The 20,761-nt window shown below is 54.7% G+C and overlaps 6 protein-coding genes across 6 annotated transcripts; 2 read left to right on the top strand and 4 right to left on the bottom strand.

Moving 5' to 3' along the window:
* Positions 1 to 8,950: 8,950 nt before the first annotated feature.
* COL26b_008916 (uncharacterized protein) lies at positions 8,951 to 9,197 on the top strand (the record flags this gene model as incomplete). Its single annotated transcript, XM_053181662.1, has 2 exons — positions 8,951 to 9,003; positions 9,071 to 9,197. 2 exons carry the CDS (start codon positions 8,951 to 8,953, stop codon positions 9,195 to 9,197), a joined length of 180 nt encoding a protein of 59 aa, XP_053034420.1.
* A 478-nt stretch (positions 9,198 to 9,675) lies between these two features.
* COL26b_008915 (uncharacterized protein) lies at positions 9,676 to 10,205 on the bottom strand (the record flags this gene model as incomplete). The annotated part of the gene is given in 2 exon segments (XM_053181661.1): positions 9,676 to 9,687; positions 9,702 to 10,205. 2 exon segments carry the CDS (start codon positions 10,203 to 10,205, stop codon positions 9,676 to 9,678), a joined length of 516 nt encoding a protein of 171 aa, XP_053034419.1.
* A 4,510-nt stretch (positions 10,206 to 14,715) lies between these two features.
* COL26b_008914 (uncharacterized protein) lies at positions 14,716 to 14,984 on the bottom strand (the record flags this gene model as incomplete). Its single annotated transcript, XM_053181660.1, has 2 exons — positions 14,716 to 14,738; positions 14,759 to 14,984. The coding sequence occupies 2 exons, from the start codon at positions 14,982 to 14,984 to the stop codon at positions 14,716 to 14,718; spliced, it is 249 nt and encodes an 82-aa protein (XP_053034418.1).
* Positions 14,985 to 15,890: 906 nt separating this feature from the next.
* COL26b_008913 (uncharacterized protein) lies at positions 15,891 to 16,877 on the bottom strand (the record flags this gene model as incomplete). The annotated part of the gene is made up of 2 exons (XM_053181659.1): positions 15,891 to 16,364; positions 16,416 to 16,877. 2 exons carry the CDS (start codon positions 16,875 to 16,877, stop codon positions 15,891 to 15,893), a joined length of 936 nt encoding a protein of 311 aa, XP_053034417.1.
* A 1,506-nt stretch (positions 16,878 to 18,383) lies between these two features.
* COL26b_008912 (uncharacterized protein) lies at positions 18,384 to 18,896 on the top strand (the record flags this gene model as incomplete). Its single annotated transcript, XM_053181658.1, has 1 exon — positions 18,384 to 18,896. The coding sequence occupies one exon, from the start codon at positions 18,384 to 18,386 to the stop codon at positions 18,894 to 18,896; it is 513 nt and encodes a 170-aa protein (XP_053034416.1).
* A 350-nt stretch (positions 18,897 to 19,246) lies between these two features.
* On the bottom strand, positions 19,247 to 20,002 carry COL26b_008911 (uncharacterized protein; the record flags this gene model as incomplete). The annotated part of the gene is made up of 2 exons (XM_053181657.1): positions 19,247 to 19,548; positions 19,609 to 20,002. The coding sequence occupies 2 exons, from the start codon at positions 20,000 to 20,002 to the stop codon at positions 19,247 to 19,249; spliced, it is 696 nt and encodes a 231-aa protein (XP_053034415.1).
* Positions 20,003 to 20,761: the final 759 nt, after the last annotated feature.

The raw sequence follows: 20,761 nt of genomic DNA, 5'->3' as shown, positions 1-20,761 counted from the left end.
GAAAAATTGCTTGATGCTGAACTTGAATGAAGACTTGCCCAGTGCCGTTGTTGTGGGCGAGACTGGTTTTGAAGGCTTCCTCCTCTTGGCGGGGCGCTCCGGTTGAGGTCGAAGTTCGTGGGGTACGAAGCCGGAAGGCCAGGACGTGATGTGTATTGACCTCGGTCTTACTTGGCGAGCGCGGATAGGCGGCGTCGGCAATCGGGATTGTTGTTGTTGTTGTTGTGTAGAAGGGGGGTCTAGTAGGTATCTGGGGCAGTAGTAGACGCCGCCTCGGGTGGATGTTGGAATCCAGTTTTCCGTTCGCCGAGGTCGCTCCGAGTCTGTCATTGTCGGCATTGTTAGACGCTGTGGGCTGGAAGATTCATGAACGGAGGGGCCGAGTGATAGAGGGAGTCCGCTATCACGCAGTCTGCCGCAGAGAGGCGTGGAATGCCGGGTATATAAAAAAAGGATGACGGGAGGTGTTGAAGTTTGAACTTGTGCTTGTAAGAGAAGATTGGCTCAGGAACAGTAGGGAGAAAAGAGTGCCTGGGGTAACAGGGCCAGATTAGGTGCATGAGATGGTTCTATGCGCTGGCAAAAAGCAAGTGAGGGTATCCATAGGAAGAGGAGACGTAAAGGTCGGGTCAAGGAGTGTCGGGCATCGAGGGGCCAGTTAGGGATGATGGGGGTTTGAGGAGGGATGCAGGGTTGACCGTGATAATGTAATGTGCGGTGATGGGATGGGACGCTGAGCGGTGCGAGCACAACACATGGGAGACAGGCATGGGCATAAGAAAATGGTCCCGTCTGGAAAGGCAAGGTACAACGAGATGGGAACGGCGCTAGGAGAAGAACGAGGCGGGACGAGCCAGAGAAAAGGAAGCGGGAGGCGTATCGTACTAAGGTATGAGAAACTTGCAAAAGAGCAGGACGTACCGACGTGATCAGAGAGTCAGAGTCAGGCGCCGTGCATGAGATCAGTCAATGACAGCCGGGGGGGCCTTATTCCATTCCACCCTCGGACCTCCTAATGGGAGCGGGAGAAGAAAAAGCAAGAAGCTTAGTGTTGAGTTGATTTGCTGGGCGGAGAAGGCAAAATCTAGTTGCTAGGTACAACTGGTTGTGAGAGTGTCTCGCTCTGCGGGAGAGTAGGGTTCTGAGTGGTAAGTCAGGAATGGCGTGCGGTGCGGATGGCGGTGCGTGGAGGAGGGAAGAGAGAGATCAGAGGGGGGAGGGGAAAGTAACGCGTGTGTGCGAAGTAGATTGTGAGTAAGGTATCCGAAGGCTTCAGTCCACTTGAGCAAAGGCCAGTCCAGTCGGACAAGATACCGCAGGGGGGAAGATGCTGGGCAGCAGAAGCAAGAAGCAAGAGCATCAACAACAGCACAGCAGCAGCAGGCAAGTCCGGACCAGTCAAGCTCCGTCCGTGTTGGCTCGATGTCTCACGTTTTGCCTTCTGACTGCCTCAGTAAAGTGAGGATGGGAGCCCCGCGCGCAGCGCCACATGTACCTGCACCAGCAGAAGTCTCGGGGAGGTTCTGGTGGAGAATGGAGATGCTGTGGATGTGCAGAGGACGGACGTGAATCAACGAGTGAGGTGTTGGCGACAGGGAAGATGTCGACAACAATGAGGGGTGGAGGGGCAACGACGATGTGCTTTGGGGAACTGAAGTGTGGGAGAGAGAGGCGTGCGAGGCGAGGCGAGGCGGGAGTAGGACGATGACAACCCCGTTTGATTTGCCCTTGTTCGCCAGCGTGGAGAAAGATAGTGTAAGGTAAGGTAGAGTTACTCTGTAAAGGAATAAAGTACAGACGAGACCAGGGCGGCCAGAAAAGACCAGCCGAAGCGACGGTGATGACTGTGTGAAGAAGAAGAGGCGGGGCCGAGTACTCACCAGCGCACACTACTCAAGGCAAGGCAAGCCAAAAGAGACAGGGTTTCTCACGGTAAGGCAAGGTACGGCGAGGTTGTCGATGCGACGGTATCCCGACCTCGACGGGCTGTGATTGCCGGACTGAGCTGCGTGGAGTGGCCAGGGCAATTGGCCTCTGGAGTCGTGTGTCGAGCACTTGCACTGCAGGCGAGATGCAGATTGGCTGCTGCGACTGGCGGACTCGAAGCAGGCCCTGCAAGGATGATGTCGGGCGGGGGGAACAGCACCTGCGACGCGGTCGCCGTGAGTGGTGTGCGGTGTGTGCGGTGTACGCCCTGTGTGTGCAGCTTCCGAGGGATTTGCGCTCGTTCTCTTTCCTGCGGAAGAGGAGGCAATTCGGGCAGGGTAGGATACCGCAGTTGGTGGGCAGCGGAACGGACGGTCTGCCTCTTCTGCCTTTGTCGTCTCTCGCAAGAAAAGACGAGGCGACGGGGGTATGTGTGGGTTGGATTTGGGATGGATTGTTTGGAAGATGAGGGGAAGAAGGGAAAGAATTCGGTAGCGCAGGGGGCAGCAGGCAATGGGAAATACCTTACGATGGCGGACGCAGCGGGATGAGATGGAATGGGATGTTGATGGTGGGTGGGCTTAGTACGTACGGCTTAACGTAAAGCAGCTACTGCCAGTACGTAAGGCAACGTCCCTTGACGGTTTCTTTTCTTTTGCTGCTGCGTGGGATTGCTGCCGAGGCGACGACCAAGACCGATAGGATAGAACGGAACAACACAGTTAGAGCAAAGCAGGTTTGCGTTTGGAATTATTTGGGCTGCCCTCCTGCCGGCTGCGTTGGTCGAAGACGTAGCTGGTAAAAGTACTGCTGCTTGCTGACGGGCCACTGACACGAACATGGGTTGACAGATGCAATACGTAGTGCACCCAAGTCCCAAGACCAGTCCCGGCTGGGCAGTCGAATGCCAACCGTACATGCTCTGTACTGTATGCCGCCCAGTCTCTTTCACAGTCTCTCTGTCGGTTCAGGTGTGTGGTTTCGGCAGTAAAAGGACCACGCCAGACGCTACTATTGCTGACTGGCTTCGTTGCCGGATCCCAGGGAACTTCCTGGCTGGACAGTGTCAAGACTCGCTGGGCTGAACAGAATGCCGGCCCTGGGTGACTCTGCACCCAGTGACCTATGATGTAGTCAGCGCCTTGGTAAACCCCCTGCCCGGCGCTTTTTGCAATGGCCTTTTTTTTTTCTGGGTGTCTCCAAATTTCCAGTGCAGTTCCTTCCTCCACCAGAAAGCAATCCACCAAGGGACGTGTGGGTGATGGAGTCTGGGCTGGATCGGTCGGCTGGGCTGGGCTGGGCGGATTCCAAGTGTCTGGCGCCCTGCAGCAGTGTCTGTCTCGTTGTGCCGCCTCTCTAGCTGTGCGAATAGGAAAGCGCTGACAGTGGTTATGTCGCCGGCGTCTTATTGACTGCGTATCAAGCAACTAGGGCCTCCGTGCTAACCACCAAGGCGAGAGTGGCCTAGCTTGATGCGTGGTGGGACCGTATTCGTGGCAGTGTGGCTGGTGCCCAAGCCAAGCAGCAGAAGCTGTGTCAGTTGGCACATGCAAGTGTTTGCAGCGCTTCAGTATCCGTACTGCCATGATGTGCGTTTGCGTGGAGGCTTCCCGTGGACAGGTCGGAAAACCAAAGTAACCAGTACGAGGTGCTCTGGAAGAGCTTCATCCGGCCTCCCCTGGACTCCGTGTTGTTCCTGTTTGGGGCCTCCCCTGGATGTTGGGCACAATAAGCTCGTTGAACCGGCCAAAGTCGCAGGCATTTCCTAGCAGATGCCATGGGTGATGCCGCTCCGCAGGGGCGTGTTCGCCAGCGATAAAGGGCAATGATGTGCCCCCGTCATCCGCTGCGAAACAAACAATGATGATGCCGCGGGGCGGTTACCAAGATGCCGGACGATGGCATTAGGAACTCCTGCCAGTTTGCCAACGTCTGTGTTCTTGTTAGTGTGTTGGAAACCCAACTCTATCCGGTTTGCCCCCACTGGCCGATATTGCCGACTTCTAGAAATATGGACTGAAATGCAAGTCGAGAGCTTCTGATGTGATGACATTCCGCACAGGCCTGCCATTATCATGCCGCGGCCGCCAACATGACCCATGTGCCGCGTCGCCGTGTCTGTTCCGAGTTAGTGTACCTGCCTGTAGCCTCAACTCTGTTGTGTGCTTCTCTGAAGGATCAACATGGCCTGGCACTAAATGAGTTAGGAGTGGTTTCCGTCGCCTCCCCGGATGCCGAGCTTCGGCATACGTGCCGATAGCTCTGTCTGCCAATGAAGGACGATGTGAGATGATTTTCGGGCTACTTGTCACAGCAAGCACTTCGTCTCAAAGATTGTTGCGGTGGTGATAGACATACATTTGATATTGCTTCCAGGTAGGCCTCCGAGGCTGGACGCCCGAGCCCCATTGTGAGCCGCGCATCGCATCGGCTGAGCCACATCGCAATATGGATGTTCACGCCACTGCTTGCGATGGCTGCAGTATCACACGAGGCACGCGCATCGAGATGCCACTGAGTGGTTCGCTGAATCCTCACAACTTCCAAGGCGTCCAAGACCAGACCCTGGCAAACCCTGCATGCCCTGAGGACTCCCCGCGACAATCCAATTGGCTGGAAAAGGGTCATGAGCCACACGTCTGGACGCACTCTTTTCCAGAGCCAAGTCTATGACCGAGTCATCTTGCGAAGATGTCGAGGGACGTGCCGCGAAGCCAGTAAAAAAGTGTGACACTTGACAGCTCAGAACGCGTGGAATAACCTGAGTCTGAAGGAGGCGAATGAGACACGACGTGGTGCTAGCCAGGTTAATCTGGGCAGCTGCGAGTTTGGAAACCACAGTTGGAACCTCATCGTTCGCCGTCATCTGTACCAAAACTCCCAGCCGTGCGGTGTCCAACGGCCTTGTTTCATATCGCACGCCCGTTTGCATCATGGTGCTTCTCCATCTCCCTTTCCTTCGCATTGAGACGCAATCTCTGCCATCTCAACTTTGGTGTTCCAAACCGATGAATTCGCGCTGGCAGGGTTGGCCTGGTAGCAGGCGCATTGAAACTGATGGCCAGGGTTGGCAACAGGGGACCTCGTAGCACACAAATCCCATCTCAGGGCTGTGAATGGTTTGTTGCCATGAAAGAAGCGATTCTACAAGCACTCTATCGAAAAAGAGTAGGGGACATTGTCCATAGCCTGAAGATCGCTTTCAGGTGGTTGACAAGGCGAACCCAGGCTTGCCGTCAAGAAAAAACAGGCGGCCAGCTGTTTGAGCGGTGTATTGGCAGGGCGAACGATAGGCGGGCCGCACAGAAAGACGTGGATATCCCGGCAGTCGACCGAACAATGCAGTCCACCTGGTGCGGTCGCGGCCGAACGATGGACATTGAGTTTTGGAGCCGCCAAAATGTATGCATCGAGGCTTTCGCGATATTGCCATGTTCATGCCTCGTACTTGGAGATAGACAACCTCTTAGCTGGAGTCCCTGCAGCCGCGGCCGCGCCAACGAATACCGTTGAAGCAATTGCCAAGTTGCGAGGCGGCAGATTTACACCCGGCTGTGGGGACGCGGCAGCAGGCGTGGCGGCGACCAGCGCGGGCCGGCGCCAGTAGCAGCAGCTTAAATGCTGGCGTTGATGATGGTGATGACGGCAGCTTGGTTCAGTTTGCCTGTATTTCTATCATGGTCTCGCAAGCGTGTCTCCCTCGTGCGGAGGGTTGACTAGACCAGTGGTCATTGGGCGCGTACGATGCGACTTAACCAGGGCAGAGGGTTCCTGGTATCGAGGAAGGATTGGAGGTGAATGTCTTGCGAGTCGGCCAAGTCTCTGAGTCTCGAAACAAGGCTCTAGCGCGAATTCAAGTCGACAAGAAACAGTAGCGCGGTTATGCAGTATGCGAAATGGTTGGCCATCAAGCTGTGCCTGTGTAAACTGCACAAGCAGCGCTTACTTGGTGGCGCGTGCTTGTGCAACGACTGCGTCGTCCATGGACGCCAAAGTCAAGACTGGGATTCAGGGAACGGCTGCGTCATCGTCGAGGTGCGAACCTGTGGCTGCATGGAAGAGTGTATCTTGTATCCGTACAGCAGGATTGGGATGCGTGACAGGCCCAAGTGCTGAGCAGAATTTCGCGCAGGGGATCCGACCGCCGTGTCTGAAGTACTGTACGCAGTACTATGGTAGGTAGTAGTTGGCGGAGGAAACGTCAGGCGCAGATCCGAGTTCCGGGGGTTAAGCTCTTTGAAGCCGTTGTATCGTCGGATATGCATCGAGGTCGTTTATTTTTGCAAAGTTTTCGCAAAGACTAGCCAAGGGTTTCGGTTGCGCCGGCTGTTGATGATTGTCCCAAGACGACTGCAAACGGATGTTGTTGGCTGACAGAGACCACTCGCAGCACTCATGGTAGCCAGGGCCCAGGAGAGAAATTCCACAGCAGATGGCCAAACGGGGAAAAAGGGCTGCTCACAAAAAAAAGATCGGACTTGGAAGCTGCAGTGTGTGGGGAAGTCGAGGGAGGGGAGCTGCTGCCATGATCAAGATCGACGCCGCTGAGGTCATCAGGAGCTCAAAAGTGGGGCTTCATGGAGCCGTGGATTCGTAACCATCTGCACTGCTCCTGCAGTGTTGGTGCACCGCTGCTGCACCTGCTGCACCTGCCTCAGTACCGAGTGCTGGAAAGGGCAATCACTGCAGCCGAGTTACTGCGGGTAGGAAGGCGGCACGGGGACGCGACTGCTTGAATTGGACTTTGAGAAGTCACGATGCTACCTGCTGCTGCCACCGACGCTGTCGCCCTTTCTGTTTCCGTTGTGCCGTCTGCTGCAGCTCTCCAATTGGCAGCCGCGGATTGTCAACCGCAGCCCAATCCAGACGACGAGCCGAGCCCAATGGCAATAAACAAGAAAACCAACGGCCAGCTAGCCCGTCTTAGGAGACCACCTAAGCAAGTCCAGGCCTCCAAGAGCCCAGGCTAGCTCACCGCAATCTACGAGAACAAGGCCATGATATTATGCGCCCTGGAATTGTCCAAAACATTGTCGACAGTCATCACGAATCAGCCAACGAAGTCGCGCAGTAACAAACTCAACGCTAGCAGAAAGTACCCTCGCATTGCAACTGGGCCTCCGATGGGGCTTCGACGTCAGGAGATATCAAGGGTCTTTTTTTTTCTTCCTTTTTCAGGTCGTCAGTCACATCACGAGTCGTTCAGAGATTTGCAATTGCTGCAGTCACGCAAGATACTGCAGCTGCACCTTCCTCCGCGGGGTGCGGTCGCGAAAGACTCAAGCCACGCCGATCACGGATTTTCCCCGACCTGCCAGCCTCGACGAAGCCCAATGAGCAGCCTCACCAACCATCCCGCCGCATCCACTCTGTACGTCCCCCTCCCGCACAACATTCCTCTGGTACGGATACAGCCATCTAACGAATGCCTTCCTACAGTAGCACCCTGGGTCTTCACCGCCCGCCTGTTTCCTCGCTGACACGCTGAGCAAGCCACAAGCCCCCGCTGGTCTCCTTCCATCGCGCCCGCCTCACTCATGTCATCATCCTTCGACCATCTACTCGGATCAAAGAAGCCGGATCGGTCACTGTCAGCCACCATAGCGATCTCCCTGAAGATCCCGACAAATAACTCCGCGCCAACCACTGCCGCTAGAAGCCTTAGTAACGCAGACAAGTGCCGTCCGCCGCCTTGCTGGATGTTGGGCATGAGCACCCAACAGCCCTACTATGCCTATGCCGTACATCGGGCATTACCGGTCTTCTCAGTAGCGCCATCATGCGAGATGGCTGGCCTCGACTGTGGGCGTCGACTCCTCGATCGCGCTTTCGACGTCCACCGCGAGGGCGAGGAACTGCATCGCGCCAGAGCCGCAAATGACGATTGATACCAGCCATCGTCCGTCTGGCCCGCCCGGTCCGCCCGGTCCGTGTCAAGCGCGCAAAGAGATGTTGCTCGGTGGCCTAGGCCTGAGCCTACGGACCTCCGGCATCACCGCCAAAGATGTGGAAATATCCAACAGATTGGAGGCCCGTTTGATGCAAGTCGCTGTTGCCGCCACCCGGTCCCAACATCTTGGGACAGAGGCGTCTTTGGTATCCGCTCCGGCCATCGCGGCGCCCTTGGGCGTCAGGCATGCTGCCCTGCATATGTCCGGAAACCACAGCCTGCGTCGGGGATGCATTCGAGCAGTCCCAAATGTCGCCGCCTTGACCATTCGGCCAAGCCGTCAGTGAAATTGGTCCTAGAGGGCCGAATCGGGCCGCCGCCAAGGTTCCCGACGATTTCAAGATTCTGCAATCGGGCTGCCAGGGGCATGCATTTGCATGCATTCATCCTGAACAACCGGCGTTGCTAATTCCCCTCACCATTGTGCCGCAACGCCGCTGGCGAGCCTCAGAACTTGCATTTTCATATCTATCCTGCGCAATGGCGTCGAATCCAAGATCGCTCCCAAAGCCACCGAAATGTGACGATGGCAAACTCGAGCGGAAACGCCCGCGACTCCTTTCCACGATGAATATTTGCGCCGGCGGCTAATTCATCGAGGGATGACTACCTCTCCAAATATGACCTTCCTGCTGTCTAACACCCCTGCTCCGGAGGTAGCTAGTATTGGACTGAGCCGCATCCTCCAGCAGCAAAGGCTCTGACACCTCTGCGAATGCTCCAATCAGGCCAGCTGCAGCTTACATCTTCTCGCTGACTCTCTCGTGCCTACTGGACGGAATATACTGTGAATTGAGAGGCACATCTTATGGGTGTGCCAGCCGCCACGTCTCCTGTTGGAGTGTTGGAGTGTCCAGCTGACACGCCGCAAGGCTGCTGTCGCCATGAGAGGGTTCCCAGTTTTGATCATGATATTTGATCTTGACACAGATGCCTCGCTTTCCTCTTTCACGTCCAATCGCTGCTGAAAATTTGCTACTCAACGTGCCCGAACTCTGTTGAAGACGGCCCAAAACGTGTCCCGCCCAGAAGGTTGATAACAAGGGAATGCGAGGCCTCGCTGCCGGTCTCAAAATGGCCTTCTTGGAAGTGCAGCAATGGCTCAATGCTGAGGACACAAACTTCCGGTGCGTGTTGCGGACAGTGGTGGCGGGATGCCCTCCCACTCGCGCGCTGACTTACCTATCTCATCAGGTCCATCCCGCTCGGCGGTGTTGTTGTGCTGGGCATTGTGAGCATTGTGGCCTTGTCCAGGGCCATCAACATGTATCGCGCGGGAATGGCCGTGGAAGAAGCTCTCGTGAAGCATGGTGCATACTGAGGGTGGGATGGGTTGCGGTGCCTGGATTTCCGATCATGTTGTGAGAGATTCGCAAACGCGTAGACTAGGGCAAGCGAGGTCCTTGTTTAACGTGGCCGTGTTCTGGGTAGTATTTTGAGCGGGTTATTCTCATGTGAATTATCATTGCCCCTGTCGTTCAGATTCTAGTTTATTTAGCCTTGTATGTCTATCTCAGACTGCAGGAACCACTGCCGATGGTGATTGGGAAGTTCGAGAGTTCAGAGGGCCCTTCTATACATCTATTCTTCCAGATTCTGTAGGAGACATAATATCCATTCATGCCGGGCCCCTCTCTTCCCATCATGAGACATCAACCTCATCCTCTCCAGCTACAGAGTCACCATGTGAACGCCTCGCTCTTCACCTCCCCTCGACGGCCTCCGCCACCTCCTCCCTCCGCCTCCGGAACCCATCCAAGATAATCCTCATCATCTGCCCATTCGTCGCCGGAATCTCCTTATCCCCCACCCTACCCGCCCTCACCTCCTCCTCCGTAGCCCACACAAAATCCTGGTGCTCCTCGGGGTCAATCCTCACCGCGCCTTCTACCTCGCCCTCCTTGGTCTCCACCTCGACCTCGAACGCGAACCGGCAGAAGAAGATCTTGCCCGTGCGGTTCGTGAACACGCTCCCCGGCTCGCGGTCCGCGCCCTCGGTGACGACGCGCACGATGCGCGTCGCCGTGAGCCCGGCCTCCTCCCACAGCTCGCGCGCGCAGGCCGCGAAGAGCGAGGCGTCCTCCGGGTCCGCGGCGCCGCCGGGCGTCTCCCACAGGTTCGGCATGCTGTCGTGCGCGGCGCGCTGCAGGAGCAGGATGCGGTTGGACGGGGAGAAGACGAGGGCGGCGGTCGCGAGGCCGTCCCAGGTCTTGTTGTGCGTTACGAGCCACGTTGAGGCTGGGGTGTTGTAGGATTCGAGGGAGGGGGGGTAGGTGAGGGTGAAGGATGGCGGGGGCGGGCGGGGTGGTGAGGTTTGGGAGGTGGCCATTTTGGTGGTTGAGTTGGTTTAAGATGGTAAAGATGGTGATGGGATGGATGAGTTTGGTGGCCGGTGAGGTTGAGGTTTGAGAAAGGTGAGCCGGACGCGGGGCCGGTGCGGTTTTTTAGCTTGCCGTGGCGGGGGCTGATGGCGGTTGCCTCGCGGGCTGACTTGCGGGCTGGAATAGGGCGGACTGCTGCCTAGGTGGTTGAGGTTTTCGATTTGTTTGAAATGAATGTCGTGAGTTGAGGAGCTGAACATGAAACGGCAAATAAAAATGCGGGAGGTTGTATCTTGTTCCACTTGAGGCGGCGGGGTGCGACGGTCGGTGTCGGCTTTGGTGGGGTCGCTTTCGGCGCCGGGCCGATGCGACGGTGTTTCTTCCTTCCGGATGGTATGGTGACATTAATACTTAGCACAAAAACATTCAGACTCCAGCTAGCTTCATCTGCAATTTGCAATTGTCTTATAAATATTGAGCGCCGTTGCTCGCTAGCTGAGCATCAATAGCAGCAGCAGCAGTCGAAGTCGAAGTCGGACGTCGGCGGGAGGCCAACGTCGACTTTCAAGGTCGGCAGAGCTCTTCTAGTCACAGCCGTAGACTTACTTATACCTGAGTGCATTTGGCGCCGTATACCGGCATAAGTATCGTCGGCGTATTCAAGACTATTGCAGCACCAACGTTGGCGGACCTCGCGCCGACAGAATGCGGTAGGTAGTACGATGTTGAGCCTCGCGAGAAGTGCCCTTATGCTTCCCGTTCCAACAAGATATATCTTCTATTCAATATTAATAGAAGCCATGTGACAAGGTGTTCAGGCCCTAATTTATACACATCGACCTGAAGCCATCAATGGTCGCGGTGTTCACGTCCTGGGCCACCTTGCCCTCGGTATTAATGCCGGTCTTGGCTGCAGATCCTTAGCCAGCCCAAACGAAACAAAAAACTTTTAAGGAAAAAAGAGGCGTTAGAGTTTGAAGAGTCGGGTTCAGTAGAGAAGGACTGATCGTCATTGCCGAAAGGTGATCCATTCGCAGACATAGGTATAGCTGGTGGTGTTTCCTGTCATCTCAGTCCGTGGTCCCCAGCTCTCGGAAACCATACTCTGACTATTCGGCATAAGAGCTCACACTTCTCTGGGATTGTAGCCTAGATCATCCCCTACGAGTTCTCTCTCTTGGAGGACGAGGGCCTGTGTGTTGGTCAACTCACTACCCCAATGTTGAAAATCGCCAAAACTTGGGTTCGTCTTTGAGACTTTCCCTGCCGAATGGCCTCACACTACTTGTTTACCATACTTAACGGTTCAGAGGACAGTATTTTTAGGTATGCCGTTGTGTAATAGTGTCTCCGTTTGCCTCCGACGCCAGACGATAATGGTGTCGAAGTCTTTGGAGTACAGACAGTTGCGACAACTTGTGTGGGTGCGCACCCTGGTCTCTGGAAATGGTCTCCAAACGCTGAAGCATGCCCAATTCTTCATTTTATCTCGTCGCTTACCGTCTTCATCCGCAGACTGTCTATGAGGAATATGCTGCTAGTATACACCCTGAGCACGCCATCTGGGTAGACATCAAGAATCGCGTCCACTTCTGCAGATTCATCAATCACAAAAGGTGTGACGCTGTCCGGGGTGGATGAGATGAACGCATTTTATCGATACTTCCCATTTCTGTCAATCAAACAATTAGGATACAGTGCCCTTATATGCTCATTAGGCACAGCCTCTTTCGTGAAACGGTGGTAGGAATCTCCTGGTATTTTCTCCCCACAAACCCAAAGAGAACACTATCCCAAGGCGTGTGTCTTAACAAGGCTGATGCAAATGTTGTGTGATTGCTTCCGGCCCATGACCTACCACGATGATGATCTCTTGGAGGCCTTGAGTCTTCTGGGGCATGTCTTTGTCTGTGACGGTTATACCGACATACGCCTTTTGGTGTCCTTCATCTCAATCTAAACTTTTCCTTGCGAGGGCATTCAGAACAATGAGCTTGATCTTGACAGGGTGATCGCATGAAAGCGAATAAAATCTAGTCCACGACATAAGACAGAAACTAGGCGACGATCAGTTGGACTGTTTTGTACTCTCAACTTCCAAACACCTGCCTCATGGGGAACCTGGGACTTTGATCTGCTAGATTCGCTTTGCAGATGAACTCCTGTCGCTAGATAGTGGCACTCATATGGTCAGAGAGCTCAACAGTATACAGAGTTTCTTAGAGAGATAGGAGATGCAGGCTGGAAGCATCCGACGACTTCAGTATATAACCTCAACAGGCGCGAGGGCAGACCTCATTCTAGCAACAAATGCGGTTTTGTTGGGTACGGGGCATTTACACCAGGAGGCCAGAAAACACCATGAACAAATATTTTACTATATTAGAAATGACCCGTTAAGTATCAAACGAAAGCTTGCGGTCAGACCGTCCCTCATCCACGCCTCTGCCTGCTTATCAAAGATCATTCGGCTCGCCTTCTAGCTAGACTCCACGCCTATGGCCGCGATTAATGGCCATATGTACCTGTATCAGAGAAGGTTGGAAGCCCGTATGACGCAGGAACTCCGTATGAGCGCGTGTATTACTACCCTGGAAAGGAAAGGAGGCCCAAGCTGTGTGGTCCATGTCTGTGAGGTGGACAGGCATTGGAATATTACTCTTAGCGTTGGCCTGGATTGATGGCGAGTGTGATCCTGGATTAGTATTCAGACATGTGTCATATATTAGTCTCGACTCTTATCAAGAAAATATAGGCGAAACCGAACCCGACCGATCATGTATCCCGTCTTAGTGCTAGATAAAGCTGCAATGTTGAGTCTCAAGCCACCTGGATCAACGGGAAAGCATCACATCAATCCACTATATTTGTTGCTTCAATCATTGTTTTGCATTGTTTCTCGCCACATATTCGTACTCACAGGTCAACTTCGCCGAGGCCCCTAGAGTTGGCGGATGGCGTCATGTGGCACGTCAGAGACTGTGACTCTACATGAAAGTCCTTCCAAAATCCAGGCGCAAGACTGGCTATTAAAAAGACCCGAATGAGTAGCTAGTATGTTTATTTCATGAACGCAGCGGCATGACGTGCAATGTCTGCTGCTTACGCACCTACCTGTCTGGGAAGAGCTGGGCCGTTGCATGCCGCCTCATTTCCCAACAGGGGCTTTCTGCAGCATCGAAGGAATAAAAAAGCGTCACTTTGAGTCGGTTTCCTTCGTCAGCTTCCATGGTGTATACGCATAGGCATAATCCAGTTCCGTGCCGCGGACTGGGTTTGAGGGTTGCAGGCTCTTCGCCTCAGACACCGAAGAATCGACTCGGGAGGGGAGACGTGATCGAGAAACATCATTACAATGGCTCCCGGATATTGTGTCAATACGTTTGAATGGGGTGATCGTGTTTTTTATAGGCACTTCGATATCCTCAACAGCAGGAGACGCTGCCCGGAGGCTTGCGCCGTTGCTTCCCAGAAGCGTTGGAAGACTGGCGGGTTGCTGAGTTTACACAGCACACAATGAGCTGGTGTTCGCCAACTCCAGTGAGGTTGTGGAGTGGTGGACCTGAACACCGTTATCGTGCGTGAGAATGGTTACTGGGCGGATACATGTAAGGAAATCAAATTTCTATTTTCACCTTGTCCCTTCCACCTGCTATCCCGCGTGTGTTTGGCTTGGTATTCGGGCTGCCTTGGGCGCGAGCGTAACGCCGCACGCGTCGTAGGAAACAGACGTCTAGAATGCCACCAATCGAAGCTAGCATTTTAGCTGAAGCTAGAACTGGGACAAACAAAAGATGACATTTGGTCATAGGAAGAGTATAACGAGACGGACCAGTTGAATTTATACTGGCGTCTCTAAGGTGTGTCCAACCCTGCCCAGGCAAGCGGCGTTGCCCAGCAGTCAAAGTCCGCAGAACCTGCTCACAGCTACCACAGCCAGGACGGGTGGTCGAGGGGTAGTTGTGCGAAGACTAGCTGGTGTTGACGTTCCGCGGTTAGTCGTCGTACGTACCTTTCGATTCTCGTCCTGGCCACTCTTTTTTGTATTCTTTTTTGTCTATTGTTTCAGCAACCAATTGTTGCCGCCCAAATAATGAACTTACTACCTACTGAAAGGGGTACGGCCATGAAGATGTCGAGTCGGTCTAGCCTACCAAAAAAGCCCTCCCGGTCTTTCAACCACCGAGTCGTCATCGCCATTCATCGCCATCGTCGCGACGCAGGTCATACGGCGTGGCCCTCCTCCCCCAACTTCCGGGGTACCCATCGCCCTGACCTCATCAGGACTCTCCTGCCGCTCATCTTCGCGACGCTGGCACGCTGCCACTCACGCGCAACCTCATCCGCCGGCCTCATCTCGCCCTTGGGCACCAGACGCACTGGATACACCCTGCCCCTTCCCCCAAGTCGTTCAGCCGCAATATTGACTAAACTCCTTCCATAGTAGGTCCATCCTCGAAATCCATAATTGGCTCCTCCGCGACATCATCATCGTCAGGATAAAACCGATTCGGCCGCTCACAGTTCCGGTGCCGCCCACTCTTGCTACGCCTTCTTTTACCCTTCTCCTCGACCCAGGTGTCCCTCGGCGGCCGCGTCTTAAGATCGAGCTCGAGGTACTGCGCAAACTTACCGAAGACGCCCCCTGGCGTGTGGTCGAGCTTGCCGTTGGGGTAGACAAGGCAGTTTTCGCCGCAGGGGACGTCGTGTTTGGAGTTGCGGGCGCTACGGACGGTTTGGAAGCGTGGGCGCGAGGGCCCGGGTTCGTCGGTGACTTGGCGCGGCATGGTTGATGTGTCTACGTTAGGCTTTTGTCATGATGGACACCCAGCAGCGGCGGGCGTACTTTATATGAGTAGATACACGACGTCAATCACTGTCACGCTTCCAGCCCAGCCCCCTCAGTGACTGAAATTACGGCACACATTCACGACCAATGTACACAAGTATGAGAGAAGCTCTTGATTGTGACTTCCCTACGTTTTCTATCTAAGGTGCAATCTTCCATCCAGAACCGTCTGCCATCCAGTATCCGTGTAAAAGCCTTGCCAGCACTGCCGTGCTGATTCCTGAAAGTAGCCCTGTACCAAACCATTCCAGAAAAACCGTTTTTGCAACCAAATTCCAAATCCCTGCGGTAAAAGAGTGACAAACTAGGCTGTCCATTAAGCGAGGATATCAATGATGATGAGCGTAGAGAGGTAATGACTGTGGGTGTTTCGTGACAGTAGGAAAAGAGGAAAGAGCCTTGACCGCGATGTGAGGGAGAAGAGGGGTCGATCCGTATTAGTCGTACAAGTATAATGTCTGCTGAAAATGCATGCTTGAAAGGAGCTGTTGATCAAAAGACCAAAGAAGAGCTGGCGACAATAGAGTCGGAGTGAGAACAAAGGTCTGCATGCGATGCGACGTGACAAGAAAGGGCGGTGATGCAAAGCCCGCGTGGGTAGGTAATGAACGTGAGAGGGCGGCTTTGTGTGTGAAGGCCGTTGCCAGATAATGATGTTAGTGTCAAGGGAGTGTGGATGTGCCGCAGGGTACAGCTACAGCGACATGGTCAGACTGTCGGGTCCCTTTGCCATGCTGTTAGGTGAAGCGACAGAGCAATGGAGTGGATCCTGCACAAGTCAGACTGATTTTGTCACGGTGTGAGTAACAGTAGGGGAAAGTACTCACAGATTCATGCTCGCAGCTTAAGCATAGGCCGCAGCGAATTCATCAGCGACCCAGTCACCACGGACCTCGTCCACTTGGCTCAGCACACACTTGGGGAGGGAATCGTGGAAAACAGGATCGCTGCGGTACACGCTGTTATCGAGGAGATAGACAACATCCTGCAAATGGCGAGACGTGTTGAGCAGGTTCTGGGTCTGGCTCTGAGCCACACAGTAGTTCTGGTAGTGGAATTCTGCGTTGCTCTGATAGAACAGACAGTGCTGCTGCAAGGCGACATTGGCCTGCTGGAAGTTCAGGTTGGCCTGCTGGACAACGTTGTAGGCATGGGCCATGCGCTGGGTCTCACGGCGAGCATTCTGGGCCTCCAGATGGGCAGCCTGCAGCTCTCGAGCGAGCATGGGGCTAGCAGAGCGGCTGCGACGGCTAGGGGTAGGACTGTTCAAGATGTCGGGATCATCGAACGAGCCATCCATGCCGAAGGCAGAAGGGCGCTACAACTGTCAGAGAAGAGCAGCTGAAATGAGGGATCGAAAAGAGCTTACCTGGTACTGCTCGGGGGTCTGAGCACCCTCCTTCTCAGTCTGCTGAGAGGTGTGGATGTTCTTGGCGCCGGTATGCTGAGGGTGGATGATGGCGATGCCATCAGAGCCAGCGGCAGCAGAAGCGAAGCGGCCAGGAATGTTGTCAGAGGGACCGACGGGAGCAGTAGCAATGACGGAACTGCGACGGACACCAGAGTTGGGGTCGTTGGTGTGGACGGCGCCAACGCCGCCACCCTGGGCAACAGACTCGCCCATGGAGTGAGCCATGTCAGGACTGGCAGGAGCCTCAACCGCAGAAGGGCGACGGTAGGCTGGCTGGGCAATCATGTCCTGAGGAGAAGCGGGCTGAGCAACAGGGTCAGGCTGCTGGGAGTAGGCAGGAACGATTCCCTCAGCGACCTGCTTACCAGGAGCGCCGGTGTAGGGAATGGTGTAGGGAGTAGCGTTGTTGCCGGAAGACATGATTGCTTCGAGTCTGGAAAGTGTAAGAATGGTGAAACAAGAGATGGGGAAATTTCCAGTGATGATGGTGCTTACCTGAGAGGGTGAAGGTGTTGCGACGGGTAGGTGATGAACAGTGAGAGGTACAGGTGTGTTGCGAACGGAGCGATTCGACGAAGGAGATTCACAACAGAAATCCACGCGAGGTAAGGAAGCTCGTGATGGAACACTTGAGATCTTGTTCGATGTGAACGCGAGAGGGTGGGAGGAAGATTGTGTGAGGTTGTGGAAGAAGTTGTGGTAGAGATGGTTTGTGAAGGTAGAGTAGATGGAGGAAGTGGCGGGTGGTGGAGGAGAAAGAGAAGTAAACAAAAGGTGGGTGTGGGATAGAAAGTCTTCTTCGAGGCAGAGGGTGGTGAGGGCTGAAGTGAAAAGTTTTCGAGGGCTAGCGGTTGAGGTGGTGGTTGCAGGAGGAAGCTAGAGGAAGGAGCGCGAGAGAGGAAGGCGCTGCTTCCTGTTCGGTTGGTCTTGCTGGCTTGGAAGAAAGAACCTTTCGCAGTCGAGAAACAGCTGCCTGAAGATGGTAGCTCTTGAACCTGCTGTCGATGGCTTTGACTTTTCGATTCGGTACTTGATAGTTGACGAGACAATAGGGGAACGAGAGGAAGCAGGAGGCTCAAGTTCGACGAAGTTTTTTTTTATTTCGACTATTTTTGAGTATCAGGTTTTCAGGATTGTTCTTTGGAGAAGAAATCGGCGATGGATGCTTGAATCAGCGAAACTGCTACTATGCCCGGTTTGGAAAACTAATTGGAATGGCAAGAGACCTCATGCTCCCATCACGCAACTGTTCTTTAGAGGTATCTGAGGCAGATTGATGGCGGATCTGGGACGCGAAGCCTCATCGTACCACATGCAATATCTAAAGGATTTTCGATACGAAACTGACAGTCGTTGATGGGACCACAGTGTTTCGTAGACTGCGTGAATCACTCGACTTAAACCCGCTGCCATGACGGAGGAGGCAGATGGTGCGAGATTGATAGCGGCCAGTGACGGGACCAGTCTTGCGGTGTCAGCGTGAGGGCAAGCAGAAAGTACGCGATCCTGTCGCATTAAATTTAATAAATCCGCATCCTCATGACGGGAATCGTTCAACAAGTTGCGATGCGGTCAATCGAGGGCCGTCACGTGGTGTATCGCATCTTGCACCAGACGACGGGAGGGCGGCCCCACCCGGACAGCCAAGGACGGCGCTAGGGTGTGATTTTTAGCGGCGAGCCGCTCAAGGGACGGGGTGGCCGAGTGCGCCATGGAGCTGGCCGGGGGTGTTACCTAAGGCAGGTACCGCCGGGTGGTGTCTTGGGTCAGCCCCCAGGGCAGCTCTTTCCCAGCCGTTGCATCCTGCCATCTCCAACAGCCCACGGGAGCTGAGGGAAAAGAAGTGGCTTGCTTCCAATCGAGGTTCTGGCACCGACATCAACTTCAACATCTCGTAGCCAGCACGCCATCTTGAGACTCCCGCCAATGGATCCCGTAACGCAGCAAGACAGCCCCTTATCCATCGCAGCTAATGTCGCCGGCATCCTTACTTTTATCGTGGCAATTTTTGCCGCTGTCTATGTCAGAATTACCTATTTGCGGAACAGCGACGACGAGTATTTCAGAGTTAAGGCCTCCCTGTCGTGGTTCAAGACAGAGTCCACATGGCTGTCCGAGCTCATCCGCGCTGCCGGTGAAAGACCAGGAGCCCGCCAACAGCACCAGCCAGAGTACGCGATGTATTCGTTTGTCATGGACGACCTGATCAAGCTGGAGCAGCGCATCCTCGAGCTCCTGGCTGAAGCCGAGACCAAGGCTGCCAGCCAAGACGCCGAGAACCAGGGAAACTGGACGCTTGTGCCAAGGAGCTGGACCTTCACGACCAACGTCGCCATGGCCTGGCTACCTGTTCGTTCCAAGACGCTGGAGCTTGTGCGACAGAGGGAAGCATTGACGGGACGCGTCCAATTCACACAGATGAGCATGATTTCCTCGTAGGCACTCCACCTCTACTTCGTTTGCTTCGCTGACGTTGGCACAGGAGAATTCGCGATTTGGAGTCAAAAACCATCAGGACGGAGTCGAAATCCGAAGAAAGCTTTATTCGAATGGAGAACCAGATTGCCGAGCAGAGGGCCCAGATCCATCGGCTGGAAGACCTCGTCTATCGTTTGATGCACAGAAATCGGCTTGGGAGCGCAGCCGACCACCCGTGGGTAGACACGTCCAAGTCGCGACGGGTATCAGCTTCCTCGCAGTTGAGCCCGACGGAAAAAAGAGGACGTGAGCGCCAGCCAAGTTCTCGGCCAGTGAAGAGGGCAAGATCGAAGTGACGAGCAGTCGATACCTCATTTGATGTCGTACCCTCCTTGCAGTAGGAATGCCCCTGCAACAGCCAGACTCGCCGCAGCCACCGCCAGATCCAATTCGAGTACAGACCAAATCCACAGACAACCCAGTGTCGGAGCTTGCTTAAGGGTCGCAAGATAGCTGTACTTGTTGGTGATATAGATCAAATAGCACCCGGCAGAAACGCTCGTCAGAAAGAAGATGGCCTGTCGGATGGGGTGCTGGAAACGCAGCGGAAGCCCCGGGATAACGGTCGTGCTGGAGCGGTGTTCGTGGAGGTTGTGGAAAAGGAAGAAGAGCACTGGTGGAATTCACAGTCAGTTGGATGTCCATGGTTGCATACATCAATGGCATCACTCACCAAGAAACGCGACCACAGTCCTGGTGATGACACTTGGCCATTCGATTGCAATGGCATATTGGTTCTGGACTAGCACATCAAAAGTACCGTGGACCATGGCAAGGCTGACTGTCCACAGCAACGAGTCCATTATGCGGTCCACGAAGGGAGACAGCAGGGCGTCATCCTCTTCGTCCTCCTCCTCTCCGTCACTTTCATCGGTGGGCCTGTCTATGCGGACAGCACCCTTGGGGACCTGGCCGCGCTTGCTCCTCGCCTCATCCTCCTGCTGGAAAAGGCCCCTTTCTTGGGCCAGCTGGAGCAGCGTCGCCTCACTAGGCCCAGACCTGTCAGGCTGGGCCAGCGGGATGCTCTTGGGGTCCTTCACCTTCTTCTCCTTGATCTTCTTCGCCATGGTTGCGGCTCTGGCGGTAGCGTAGCTCCTGTTGTTTCCAGCGGGGACGGTCCGGCCAACAGCTTCAGCTTCACCGTCTACGTAATCGATCGTGGATGGATGGATGGATGGGACGCTTCGGTTGGTCTGGATTGGGATGGCAGCTGCAGGGAGGCCGTCGTCTTAGTCGTCTCTCGTCGTCTGATCGCGTGCAGTTAGTCGGCTGACAAAGAGGCAGACACACAGTCTCAAATCAGAGTTCAGCGCAAGACAGGTAGGTCCGGGTTGCTCCCCGCTGTCAGCTACTCTGTACCAATGCTGTCGCTGTCGCCAGAAAATAACCTAGGCTCTGTGCCCCTGCAGGTCATCGGATTGTTCGTGGCATGTTGCAGCTCGGATTAGCCAATCAGCGGGGTCCGCTAGCCCCTCCAAGAGGCATTAGCCCTCGACACGAACTGTTCCGATCTGTCACCGCCTTCGATTTTTGGATGCGACGCACACCGCCCGCGACGCCGCCTCAACGAGCCCAGCACTTTGCGTAGTCCACTTGTCCACGCCCACCTCACGCCGCGGTCCCAGGTCCAGGTTCCAGGCCCCAGCAACTGCGCTCAATTTCCCAGCCGATCGTGTGCCGCTACCAGTTCTTGACAAGCACCCACCCACACCACCGTCCAAACCAACCTGCTCTGCCCGCCCGCCGCCGAACCTTCCGATTCTTCTTCCATGCGACGATAACCCTTCCTGCCTCTGATATCCAGCATTTAGCAAATCTTGACGAAC

Source organism: Colletotrichum chrysophilum (assembly GCF_026319265.1).
Source record: "Colletotrichum chrysophilum strain AFK26 chromosome Unknown scaffold_81, whole genome shotgun sequence".
In the NCBI taxonomy this organism is placed as follows: Eukaryota; Fungi; Ascomycota; class Sordariomycetes; order Glomerellales; family Glomerellaceae; genus Colletotrichum; species Colletotrichum chrysophilum.
Note: the sequence above shows the minus strand (reverse complement) of the source record. Positions and strands in the feature narration are given on the sequence as shown.